Source organism: Elephas maximus, chromosome 2 (assembly GCF_024166365.1).
Source record: "Elephas maximus indicus isolate mEleMax1 chromosome 2, mEleMax1 primary haplotype, whole genome shotgun sequence".
Lineage (NCBI taxonomy): Eukaryota > Metazoa > Chordata > Mammalia > Proboscidea > Elephantidae > Elephas > Elephas maximus.
In genome coordinates this window covers 203,067,587-203,080,361 of record NC_064820.1, presented here as the reverse complement: position 1 = coordinate 203,080,361, position 12,775 = coordinate 203,067,587, and the positions used below count along the sequence as shown (strand labels likewise).

The following is a 12,775-nucleotide window of genomic DNA, read 5'->3' as shown; positions in this document are numbered from 1 at the left end:
AGAGACACACCTTAGACATAGAGACACAAACACTCAAAGGATGGAAAAAAATATATCAAGCAAACAACAATCAAAAAAGAGCAGGAGTGGCAATATTAATTTCTGACAAAATAGACTTTAAAGTTAAATCCCCCACAAAGGATAAGGAAGGAACTATATAATGATTAAAGGGACAATATACCAGAAGGATATAACCATATTAAATATTTATGCACCCAGTGACAGGGGTGCAAGATACATAAAACAAAGTCTAACAGCACTGAAAAGTGAGATAGACAGCTCCACAATGATAGTAGGAGACTTCAAAACACCACTTTCGGTGAAGGACAGAACATTCAGAAAGAAGCTCAGTAAAGACACAGAAGATCTAAATGCCACAATCAACCAACTGGACCTCATAGACATATACAGAGCACTCCACCCAACAGCAGCCAAGTATACTTTCTTTTCCAACGCACGTGGAACATTCTGTAGAATAGACCACATATTAGGTCATAAAGCAAGCCTTAGCAGAATCCAAAACATAGAAATATTACAAAGCATCTTCTCTGACCATAAGGCCATAAAAGTAGAAATCAATAACAGAAAAAGCAGGGAAAAGAAATCAAACACTTGAAAACTGAACAATATCATGCTCAAAAAGGACTGGATTATAGAAGACATTAAGAATGGAATAAAGAAACTCAGACTCCAATGATAATGAAAACACTTCCTATCAGAACCTTTGGAACACAGCTAAAGCAGTGCTGAGAGGTCAATTTATATTAATAAATGCCCACATACAAAAAGAAGAAAGTGCCAAAGTCAAAGAATTATCCCTACAACTTGAACAAATAGAGAGCAACAAAAGAAACCCTCAAGCACCAGAAGAAAGCAAATAATAACAATTACAGCAGAATTAAATGAAATAGAAAACAGAAAAACAGTTGAAAGAGTTAACAAGACCAAAAGCTGGGTCTTTGAAAAAATTAACAAAATTAATAAACCATTGGCTAAACTGACAAAAGAAAAACAGGAGAGGAAGCAAATAACCCAAATAAGAAATGAGATGGGCTATATCACAACAGAACCAACTGGAATTAAAAGAATCATATTAGATTACTATGAAAAATTGCACTCTAACAAATTTGAAAACCTAGAAGAAATGGATGAATTTCTAGAAACACACTACCTACCTAAATTAACACAAACAGCGGTAGAGCAACTAAGTAAATCCATAACCAAAGAAGAGATTGAAAAGGTAATTAAAAAACTACCAAAGTGGTCAGTTGCAAAAGGTGAAATATTGTATGAGACCACTATTATAAGAACTCAAGAAATAGTTTAACCACAGAAGAAAATATTCTTTGATGGTTATGAGAGTAGGAAGAGAGGGAGGGAGAGGGTTATCACTAATTAGGTAGTAGACAAGAACTATTTTAGGTGAAGGGAAAGACCACACACAATACAGGAGAGGTTGGCACAACTGGACTTAACCAAAAGCAAAGAAGTTTCCTGAATAAACTGAAAGCTTTGAAGGCCAGCATAGCAGGGGCAGGGGTTTGGGACCATGGTTTCAGGGGACATCTAGGTCAACTGGCATAATAAAATCTATTAAGAAAATATTCTACATCCCACTTCGGAAAGTGGCATCTGGCGGTCTTGAAATGCTAGCAAGTGGCCATCTAAAATGCATCAATTAGTCGCAACCCACCCAGAGCAAAGGAGAGTGAAGAACACCAAAGACACAGGTAATTATGAGCCCAAGAGACAGAAAGGGCCACATAAACCAGAGACTACATCAGCTCAGACCAGAAGAACTAAATGGTACTTGGCCATAACTGATGACTGCCCTAACAGGGAACACAGCAGAGAACCCCTGAGGCAGCAGGAGAGCAGTGGGATGCAAAGCTCAAATCCTTGTAAAAAAGACCAGACTTAATGGTCTGACTGAGACTAGAAGGACCCCGGTGATCATGGTCCCCAGACTTTCTGTTAGCCCAACATAGGAACCATTCCCAAAGCCAACTCTTCAGACAGGGATTGGACTGGACTACAGGATAGAAAACGATACTGGTGAAGAGTGAGCTTCTTGGATCAAGTAGACGCATGAGACTATGTGGGAAGCCTCTGTGTGGGGGTGAGATGAGAAGGCAGAGGAGGACAGAAGCTGGCTGAAGGGATACGAAAATAGAGGGTGGAGAGAAGGAGTGTGCTGTCTCATTAGGAGGAAAGCAACTGGGAGTATATAGCAAGTTGTATATAAATTTTTGTATGAGAGACTGACTTATTTATAAACTTTCATTTAAACCACAATAAAAATTTTAAAAGAAAAAAAAGATTGAAATACTTGGCAAGCATACAAAAAAAAAGATCAATTTAGCCTTATCTTTAAAGTCAAATTTCTGCCCGTACTTTACAACACAAAAATTCTTCCAGATATAAAAGAGAATTCATAACATCACTGCTTGCACCAAATAATAATAATTAAGAAAGCTGGAGGTAACCTAAATGCTCATCAACAGAGAAATGAACACATTGTGTTTTTAGCAATATTTTATAAACAATAAAATATTAGCTCTGAAAAAAAAAGTTAAGAAGGATCATAAAGGAAGTGAGCAACCAAGAAAACATAAAAAGATCTAATATATGTAAAACTGGAGTCCCTGAGGAAGAAGATCCAAACAGTGGGATAGAACTAACATTTTACATTTATAAGGCTAACTGTCTTAAATAAAAGAAGTCATGAAGTTAACGTAATGGAAGGGCCCCCAGGTACCTGGAAAAATGGGCCCAGAATAGTAAACTCTGAAGCATATCCTACTAGAACTATTAGACTTTAAAGACAAGAACTCTGGGAATCTAAGCAAAAAAGACCAAGTTATCTACAGAGAGAGAGAGAGTCAGATTGGCATCAGGCTTTTCAATAGCAATTTACAAAGCAAAACAAAAATAAAGCAAACATTTTCAAAGAAAGCAAGAGCCAAGGGTGAAGTGTCATGGGGAGAGAGAGGCAGGCAGGGGCTTGATTCTGCAGGACCTCATCAGCAGAGTGAGAAGCTTGGATTTCATTCTAAGAGTGATGGGAAGCCACTGAAGCCATCTGTCTATAAAGAATCTCTCTTTAAGATTAGGCTGCAGGGAGGCAAGAGTGGAAGAGGAGAGACCCGGCTCGGAGGATATGGCAGAGCATGTGATGATGGCAGGTCACTCTAAAATAAGGTCAAAGGAATGGAAGAGATGTGGACGGGTACATTTTAGAATTAGAATAGGCAAGACTTTTGGATGGATTGGATATTAGGGGTGAGGGAAAGGAAGGAAGCAAAGGTGACATCGAGGTGCTTGGCTTGAGCAATTGAGTGAATAGTACCGCCATTTACTGAGATGGGCAAGACTAGGGTAGAAGCAGACTTGAAGAGATTAAGTCAGGCATTATTTGTGGTCTTGTGCCCAGACTTGGGACAAAGAATGTTCCAGTGAATGTTTGCTAAAATAAATCAGACCAGTTTGCTATTTTAAGTCAAGTCTGTGTGTGTTTCCTACTGTCTTTGAGCTTGCTTCGGTGTGTCTTTGGTGGTTCTAATCAGACCACAGACCCTCACGCAGGTGCAATTCCACCTCTCTCCTTGCCTCTCTAATGCCTTCTTCCTTGTCTTGGCAGTTGTAAAGGACCTTGCCAGAATGTGGATGTGACCAGCGTGCACGCAGACCTTCAAGGGATTCGGCGGTGGCCCAATCAGGGGGCACAAGGAGGCCAGGTGTTTTACAATAGCGAGTACGGGAAGCTGTCAGAGCCGCATGAGGAGGGAGAATGCACCCCATCGGCCTGTGCCCCCTTCTTCACAGACAACAGCTACTAAGGCAATGCTGGGCAATGCCCCCACTACTGGCTGACCCTGGGCTCCAACAGGTGGTGGGGGCTGTGCCTGGCAGGACGAGCAGAGGACTAGGGCCCAGGTTGGGAACTCATCTCCTTTGGACCAGGCTGCAGAGGAGTTTCCCATTCCCTCTGTATATCCTCCCCAGTAGGAAGAGCAAAACTGTAGGTTCAAGGGCTCCCCTGAACTCTACCATCAAGCCCAGGGCCGTGCTTTGAGCCCCCTGTGGTTTCTCTTCCCCTTCCAGAGTCAGATTCCATGTAGCTCAGCAGCCACAGGGGCCGATCAGGCGGTCCCATGGAGAATGTCTCCATGGCATGGTCCCCATTTTCTGCTGAGGAATGTATGGGTCTGAGGGTCACACAATGATTGAGGTAGAGCTACACTTGAGCCCAGGATTCACGCTCCAGCCCAAAACGCTGTCTTCTCCACATGCAGCCTTCCCTTCCCTCAGGAAGTGGCTTTCTTCACCTGCCTCTCAGGGGCTGAAGAGAGGGTGTCATCTTTCTCATCTCAAAGTAATAAATGAGGAATTTGGGGGTTTCTCTTCTGAGCCTGACCAAACACCTAACCATCTCAAAGCAGCCATCTCTGTAGAACTGATTAAAGAAAGGAAGACAGCGTGTCATTTACCTTGAGTGTTGAGTGCTATTCAACGAGAACAGATTTTTTTTTTTCCGCTAGATCTTCAAAGACTATTTTAGCTGCTGTGAAGAATTTACTTTTCAAAACTTCACTCTGAATAAAGCCCAGGGAAGGCCTTTCTGAATCTAGAAGATTCTTGCCTCTGACTCTAGGTCAAATGCCATCATAGCAGATGCTGCAGTCATCATCCACTGACAGACCCAGAATCTAAAGAATCATTTGATGGTCTAGAGCTGCTGTGTTTGAGAAGCACTTGGTTCTTCTCTCTGGGGCCTTGATCTGCCACCTGAGGCTCCTTCCAAGCAGTGAAAGATGAACACCATGGGTTCCACCAAGGAAGCCTTTGGGGTTGGCACAAAGGAGCCACCCACTGTTGTCCTGTGCCACTCGGCAACCAGTGGAAGTTCTTGTGGCCCTGGGGTGGCCCTGTGTTCTGCCATCCCCTCCTCTGTGCCAAGGTGCCCGGTCCCTGGAGGCAGTTCCCTGGCAGGTCAAGCCTCTGCCCTCAGAGGGGAGCAGCCAAGAGACTTTCTGGAGGCCTGAGCTGTTCTATGCAGGCCCCCTCTATGAGCTCACATTGCCCCATCACTCCCCTGGCCAGTAGAAAGGCCCTCATCCCAGTCAGAATCCCTGCGATTGACGTCCCCACCCCCAACAAGGCGCTTGCAGGTCAGGCGGCTGTGCGCTGAGCAGAGAGGCATGCTCGGCAGACCCTCACTCGAGTGTAGTGTTACTTCATGATACATAGAAGGCATTTATGACTGAAATCCTCGGTTCCCCCTCCCCCGAGGGCCCCCTTCATCTTGCTCCTTCCTCTGCTTATTACCTGACTTGTGGAACCTGGGTCTCTCGGCTTTACCTAATGGAAATCCAGAGCCGTTTTCTCTCAGAGAAGCAACGTGTGTGATGCGGCTGCAGGGGTCCCTAGGCCCTACCCACGTGTCTACCAGAGACAGTATTACCTACCCGTCTATATCACCTCTCCTCCTGTCGTGTATCTGCACATACAAAAATGTACTGGGGAAGAAAACCTCCCACGCCCTTGTAAACATGTTCTCTGAAAAGATCTAAAATATTTAACAAAAGATAATAATAAAGTTGATGCCAGTCTTTGAGTTACAATGAATGGATTATAAATTTAGTCCAAGACCGCTGTGAAAATTGGGTTTTATTCCTCCCTTCCCCCAGATTACCTGCTCCACGATGCTACTAGGCAAGGACCGCATCTTGTCGCTTGAGTGGGCGGTTGAGCCTGGAGAACCCTCTCTCTTCCAATCAGGTGGGGGAGGGGTTCCCTAAAGCCGCCAGCAGAGGGCGCCCGGGAGAGGCCAGGAGGCTGGGCTTCGCTCCACTGCAGTGCTTCCCGGCCCAACGCTTTGACGAGCCCCCTTTTACAAAGCCCTGAACTTTAGACCAAAACCCTGGTGACGTAGTAATTAAGAGCTCTGGCTGCTAACCAAAAGGCCGGCATTTCGAATCCACCACACATTCCTTGAAAAACTCTGGGGCAGTTCTACTCTGCCCTATAGCGTCGCTATGACTGAAAATTGACTCCTGGGCAACAGGTTTGGGTTTTGGAGCTTGCTGCGGAGGCGTCCTCCTAATACGTGCTTTATCCGTAAAGTAAAAGGCACTTTGCCCAGCCTAAGAGAGCCAAATGCGGTTTTAGGACACTGACACCGCCAGCTCCCCAAGGTCTCCCTCCGCCCACTGCGCGGGCAAGTACCTACCACCATCCCCATACAGGGACATGGACTGAGAGGGCCAGTTACGTGCCTGAGGTCACCCAGCAGGTTTAGTGATTGCCTGGACTCAGGTCAGTGAGGTCCTAGCTAGACTCCTAGCTCACTGCCTGCTCTACTATGCGAGCTTGAGCGAGGAGCGTGCAGAGCACTCAGCACAAGCAATGCGTGTGGGACTGCCTGCACAAGTGAGTGGCTGCCCTGTGGTGGCCGCAGATTGGGACCATCTCGGCCCAGGGGCTCAGGAGGGAGGGAAAGCAAGAGACGACCACCTGGCGGCCAGATGGACCCGGGTGTCGGTAGTAACCACAGTGCGATTGGGCACTTCACCCAGAAAGCAGAAAGGACCCAAGTCAAGGTCCAGAGTGAGAGTGAGCAGGCTGCGTGGCTAAAGCCCAGAGCTGGGAAAAGCGCTCCCAGGCTGGCCAAACTCCGAGCGGGGCCACTGCCTTCCCCTCAGCTGTGATACCTGCTGCTCCAGACCTTGTTTTCAACTCTCTAATTTTTAATGGGAAAAAGGGCGCCCCTGAGTGGCGCAGTTTGCTCTCAACTGCACACCTCACCATGTTGAGCCCCTAGGTGGGCTTGAACACTCAACTTCTTAGGTTAGTTGTTGTTGTTAGGTGCCATTGAGTCGATTCTGACCCATAGCAACTGCGTACAACAGACCAAACACTGCCCAGTCCTGCCAATCATTGCTATGTTTGAGCCCATTGTTGCAGCGCTGTGACAGTCCCTCTCACTGAGCATCTTCCTCTTTTTCCATGACCATCTACAAAGCCTGATGTCCTTCTCCAGGGAGTGATCCCTCCTGATAACATGTCCAAAGTCAGTGAGATGAAGTCTCGCCATCCCCGCTTCCAAGGAACATTCTGGCTGTACTTCTCCCAAGACAGACTTGTCCCTTCTTCTGTCTATAGTCAATATTCTTTGCTAACACCATAATTCAAATGCACCTGTTCTTCTTCCATCTTCCTTATTCATTGTCCAGCTTTTGCATGTATATTCATTGTCCAGCTTTTGCATGTATAAGAAAAAAAAAAAGGCTACTGAAAATACTATGGCTTCACTCAAGCACACCTTAGTCCTCAAAGTGACATCTTTGCTTTTTAACACTTTGAAGAGATCTTTTGCTGCAGATTTCCTCGATGCAATACATCATTTGATTTCTTGATTGCTGTTTTCATGGGCATTGATTGTGGATCCAAGTAAAATTAAGTCCTTGACAACTTCAATAATTTCTCCATTTATCATGATGTTGCTTATTGGTCCAGTTGTGAGGATTTTTGTTTTCTTTATGTTGAGGTGCAAGCCATACTGATCTTTGATCTTCATCAGTAAGTACTTCAAATCCTCTTTATTTTCAGCAAGCAAGATTGTGTCATCTGCATATCACAGGTTGTTAATGAGTCTTCCAATTCTGATGCCACGTACTTCTTCATTTGCTTAGTATACCGAAGGGGGAAAAAAAAAACCCATTGCCGTCGAGTCAATTCTGACTCATAGCCACCCTATAGAACAGAGTAGAACTGCCCCGTAGAGTTTCCAAGGAGCTCCTGGTGGATTCGAACTGCCAGGCTTTTGGTTAACAGCTGTAGCACTTAACCACCATGCCACCAGGGTTTCCTTGCTCAGTGTACAGAATGAATAAGTATGGGGAAAAGATACAACCCTGATGCACACCTTTCCTGATTTTAAACCATGCAGTGTCATCTCTTTCTGTCCCAACGACTGCCTCTTGGTCTAAGTACAGGTTTCTCTTGAGCAAATTAAGTGTTCCTGAATTCCTATTCTTTGCAATATTACCCACAATTTGTTATGATCCACACAGTTGAACGCCTTTTCATAGTCAATAAAACACAGGTAAACATCTTTCTGGCATTTTCTGCTTTTAGCCAAGATCCATCTGACATCAGCAATGGTATCCCCAGTTTCACATCCTCTTCTGTATCTGTCTTGAATTTCTGGCAGTTCCCTGTCAATGTACTGCTGCAACTTTTTTAATTATCTTGGGCAAAATTTAGTGGCATGTGACATTAATGATATTGTTCGATAATTTCCACATTTGGCTGGATCACGTTTCTTTGGAATGGGTACAAATACGGATCTCTTCCAGTCAGTTGGCCAGGTAACTGTCTTCCAAATTTCTTGGCATAGATGAATGAAACCTCCAGCACTGCATCCGTTTGTTGAAACATCTCAATTGGTATTCCATCAATTCCTGGAGACTTGTTTTTTGCCAATGTCTTCAGTGCAACTTGGACTTTTTCCTGCAATGCCATTGGCTTTTGATGATATGCTACCTCCTGAAATGGTTGAATGTCAATCGATTCTTTTGGTATAGTGACTCTGCTAATTCCTACTATCTTCTTTTGATGCTTCCTGCATCGTTCAATATTTTGCCCATAGAATCCTCCAACATTTATTACAGTCAAAAAGGTTATAAAAGAAGAGGCACATAGAGTAAGGTTGGAGCAGGGTCCCACCACAAATCTTCCATGTCTCTAAAATGGTACCACGCTCTCCAGAGCATGGTCACCAACCAGGTAGCTTCATCCAAACTTTAGGGCTCAGGGCTCTTATCAGCCTCAAAACATGGTTATGGTAGATTACATCATGCTTCATGGGTTTAGTCAGCATCTGACCACTAGGTGGTCCCTCTTGATCTGGTCATCCGCCATTCCTTAGCCTTAGGTATTGGCATGGGTGGAAAGAACCAATTAAAAAGGCCAAATGACTTTCTGCGAAGTGATTCCACACCTTGCAGGTATCCAGAAAAAAAAAAATCCTTTTCCTAAGTGGCTTTTGTTATGGATTGAATTGTGTTCCCCGAAAGATATATTGAAATCCTAACCCCTGTACCTGTGAATGTGACCTTGTTTAGAAATAAGAGTCTTTCCTTTGTTATTAGTTGAGTTAAATGAGGATGGGTCCTTATCCTAATCCCTTCTTATAAAAGAGAAGGACAGACACAGAAACAGAGTCACACACAAGGGGAAGACAGCATGTAAGGATCTATCTATAATTCAAGAAATGGCTGCAAGAAGCTGCAAGAGACAAGGAAAGGTCTTCCCGTAGAGCGTGTGAAATGGAAGTAGGATTAACAGTAGCATCATCATCAGAACATGTCTAACTTCAGGGGGAATAATGACCAGGGTCAGCCCAAAGCAGATTCCTATGAAGTGCAGCTCAGACGTGCCTCCACTCTACAAACTTTTTACCAATTCTGACACCAGTTGTTCCTCCCACAGCACTCTCTACTTCTCTTCTGGGTTTGATAATCAGTTGCAATGGCCACACAGAACTCACAGACCATACTTACAGTTAAGTGGTTTATTAAGGAACAGGGTGCAACTTGGGATCAGGATCAACAGGCTAAAACTCAGGAATCAAGATCAGGAAGCACGTAGGGAGAATCTTCCTTCTTCAGCTCCCCTCTGCCCCCTGAGGACAGCCTCTTCTTGGCACTGCTGTCTGTCACCACCAACTCTGCTGCTAGGCCCCTTCCCAGCCTATCACCATCTTCAGTGTTACAGCCCTTGACCCTTGTTACAGCTTTTTTAGGAGGTTCCTTGCCCCTGTCTCTTTCTCTGCTTCTCTCTTTTTTCTTCCTGCTTCTTTCTGCCTCTACCTCTGTGAGAACAAAGGCGAAAGATAGCATAAAGGAACTCATTTCACCTCAAGCCAATAGAGAGAGAACATGGCCCTGCTGATAGCCTGAATTTGAACTCAGCCTCCAAAACTGAGAGACAATAAATTTCTGTTCTTCAAGCCACCCACTTTGTGGTATTTTGTTTTGGCATTCCTAGCTATGGCTCTAACCCAAAGGTCAGCAGTTCAAATCTACCAGCCACTCCTTAGAAACCCTATGGGGCAGTTCTACTATAGGGTCACTATGAGTTGGAATTAACTCGATGCAATGGGTTTAGGAAGCTAAGACAGTCCTCTACAAAACCTGTCCTAAAACCCGCTCTACTACAACACCTGAGGTTTAAGGCAACACCACTTCTTGGCTATGGAAGAGGGTCAAACCAAAGTACTAGAGCCAGGGCCAGGGGATGAGAGCAAGATGAGGACGGAGAGAGCCTGACTCGCACCCAGGGGCTCTTCATGGCTTTCTTGGTCCTGGGAAGGGTGCCAAGGCCCAGGTGGGAGAAGAAAGAGTTAAAGGAGAAGGGAAAGAATACACTAGAAGCAAGCACGGTTTGAGGGGTGGGAGTGAGAGGCTATGTCCTAAGGAAGCCAGAGGGATCCCCAGAGGCAGGACAGGACCTGAGGCCTCATCAGCACACATTACCACATAGCTCCTAGCCCTTGATGCACATTGGCTGGTGGGAGGGAGATACTGACATCCTCCTGACCCGGGCCTCTTTCCTGAGCCACTGCCCATCAGCTGGCAGAGGCAGACCCTTGAGGCCAGAGCTCAGCTTAGATAAACTTCTACAGAGAGTGTCCAAAATGCTGACCATGTCCATGTCACTGGTCCACCACACCACAAACTCACACATGTACTCAGGGTGGGGCTGCAGCATCGCCGATGGGAGGCTGGGTTCCATCGGCCATTGGGCAGAGATCCTGGCCCAGGCTGGGCCAGAGAGCAGAGGATGGTGTGATCCAGGCTCTGGGACAACTGCTGGGAGGTGGCACCCTGAGGCTGTGTGGCCCTGAGCCAGGCACTTGCCCTCAGAGCCTCAGTTTCTCTTCCCTGACTTGGTACCTGGCAGAGCTTTGTTAATGTGTAGGTGAGATAGTCCTGGTGGTGTAGTGGTTAAGAGCCACGTACGTCTGCTGACCAAAAGGTAGGCAGTTTAAATCTACCACGTGCTCCTTGGAAGCCCTATGGGGCAGTTTTACTCTGTCCTATAGGATCTCTATGAGTCAGAACTGACTCGAAGGCAACAGGGTTTTGGTTTTTTAGGTGAGATAATAGGTATGAAAATGGTTGGTTCAGATGCGAGGCTTCGATATGGCCCCAGGGAGTGACCACATAAGGGTGAAGCCCCTGTCCCACCAGGTCATGTATCACCATCTCATTCAATGAGCCATTGTTGGCCCCACCTTGGACTTGGTAGGGCTTCGCCCTACCCCCAAGGATGAGGCAGGTAAACTGGCCCTCATTCCCACAGGCCATTTCCTTGGCTACCGACACCATGGTCAGTCCAGGACTCCTAGAGCCCTTGACACTCAGCAAAATTCTGATTGGAAGGCCCCTGGAGACAGCAGTGTGACCTCATGGTAACTGGTAACATCTTCAAAGACCCTATTTCCAAACAAAGTCACATTCCCAGGTAAAGGGGTTAGGATTTCAACCTTTTTGGTGGACACAATTCAATTTATAACACCTGGAATTTCAGTCTCAAGCCAATAGAGGTTGGTTTTCCTGTCCCTTTCACCAATGCCCTGAGGCATGCAGCAAGAACCATGTCAATGGCATCTATCTCCCCACCCTCAGCACCTGCCTTTGCCCACCTCCCCACTGCAGGGCCTTGTGGGGAGGAAGGCCCCGGACAAGGAAGGGGCAGAAGGAAGTACTTGAGAGGGTCAGATCAATATTGACCAAAGTGAAGGCGCCCAGAGAGCATGAGAGGACACCCTTGGTGACACTACCCCAAGCTCCTGGGGTTTAAGGACTAGAGCTATGAGGAAAGAGGAAGTGGAGCCTGAGGTGAGGGGGTACTGGCAGGGATTCATGTCATGAGCCCTGGGCAGGACACTTTGTGCCTGATGGGATGTACTGAGAACCCCGGAGAGCCCGGCAGCCCTCCCAGCTCAGTTCTACCCCATGGCTGCTTCACTGAGAAACCCCAGAGGGTCACTGAGCTGCCCTCAGCTCTGAGCAGAGCCCGATGTGCCCACCTGTGCCAGGGAAATGACTCAGGGCAGGGGAGGGAGGGAGGTGTCTGTTGGCTGGTGCGGTGGTCCTGGACCAGGAGGACTTCCCCACAAGTGTCACTCTGCCTGGGACAGAGCTAAGCTGGCTGGGAGCCTCCAAGGGGCCTTAGGATCCAGGCAAAGAGTAGGGTGTTGGGCTGAACACCCTCAGGGCTGCCCCGTGCATCGCTGCATTCCTGAGGGAAACAAACTCAGAAGGAAGGATCAAAGGCCACCACAGAGCCTGCTCCCAGGTTAATGTGTGCATCTGGTTTAGAAACAGAAAAACAGATAATTTATATCTGACAACATCACAGACACATCCAAAAGCACGTAGACAGGAATCATTACACCTCAAAGAGCTAACCTAACTAGTCCTCTGTCTTAGTTACCTAGTGCTGTTATAACAGAAATAACATAAGTGGATAGCTTTAACAAGGAAAAATTTGTTCTCTCACAGTTTAGGAGGCTAGAAGTCCAAATTGAGGGTGCCAGCTCTAGGGGATGTCTTTCTCTCTATGTCAGCCCTGGGGGAATGTCCTTGTCATCAGTCTCTCCCTGGGTCTAGGAGTTTCTCAGCACAGGGATCCCAGGTCCAAAGGACAAACTCCTCTCCTGGGTCTTTCTTGGTTGTAGGAGGTCTCTGCGCTGAGAAACTCC

At 46.3% G+C, this 12,775-nt stretch overlaps 1 protein-coding gene across 2 annotated transcripts in view; it reads left to right on the top strand.

The window, feature by feature from the left end:
- Window positions 1-5,605, top strand: part of FLT4 (fms related receptor tyrosine kinase 4) — a 51,280-nt gene extending 45,675 nt beyond the window's left edge. The window contains exon 30 of one of the 2 annotated variants that reach the window (XM_049874566.1): window positions 3,641-5,605. In XM_049874566.1, the coding sequence (XP_049730523.1) occupies window positions 3,641-3,839 (199 nt within the window). In that variant the 3' untranslated portion in view covers window positions 3,840-5,605. The remainder of the gene's footprint in view (window positions 1-3,640) is intronic. The other variant, XM_049874567.1, reaches the window with a different exon arrangement.
- The last annotated feature ends 7,170 nt before the right edge of the window (window positions 5,606-12,775 follow it).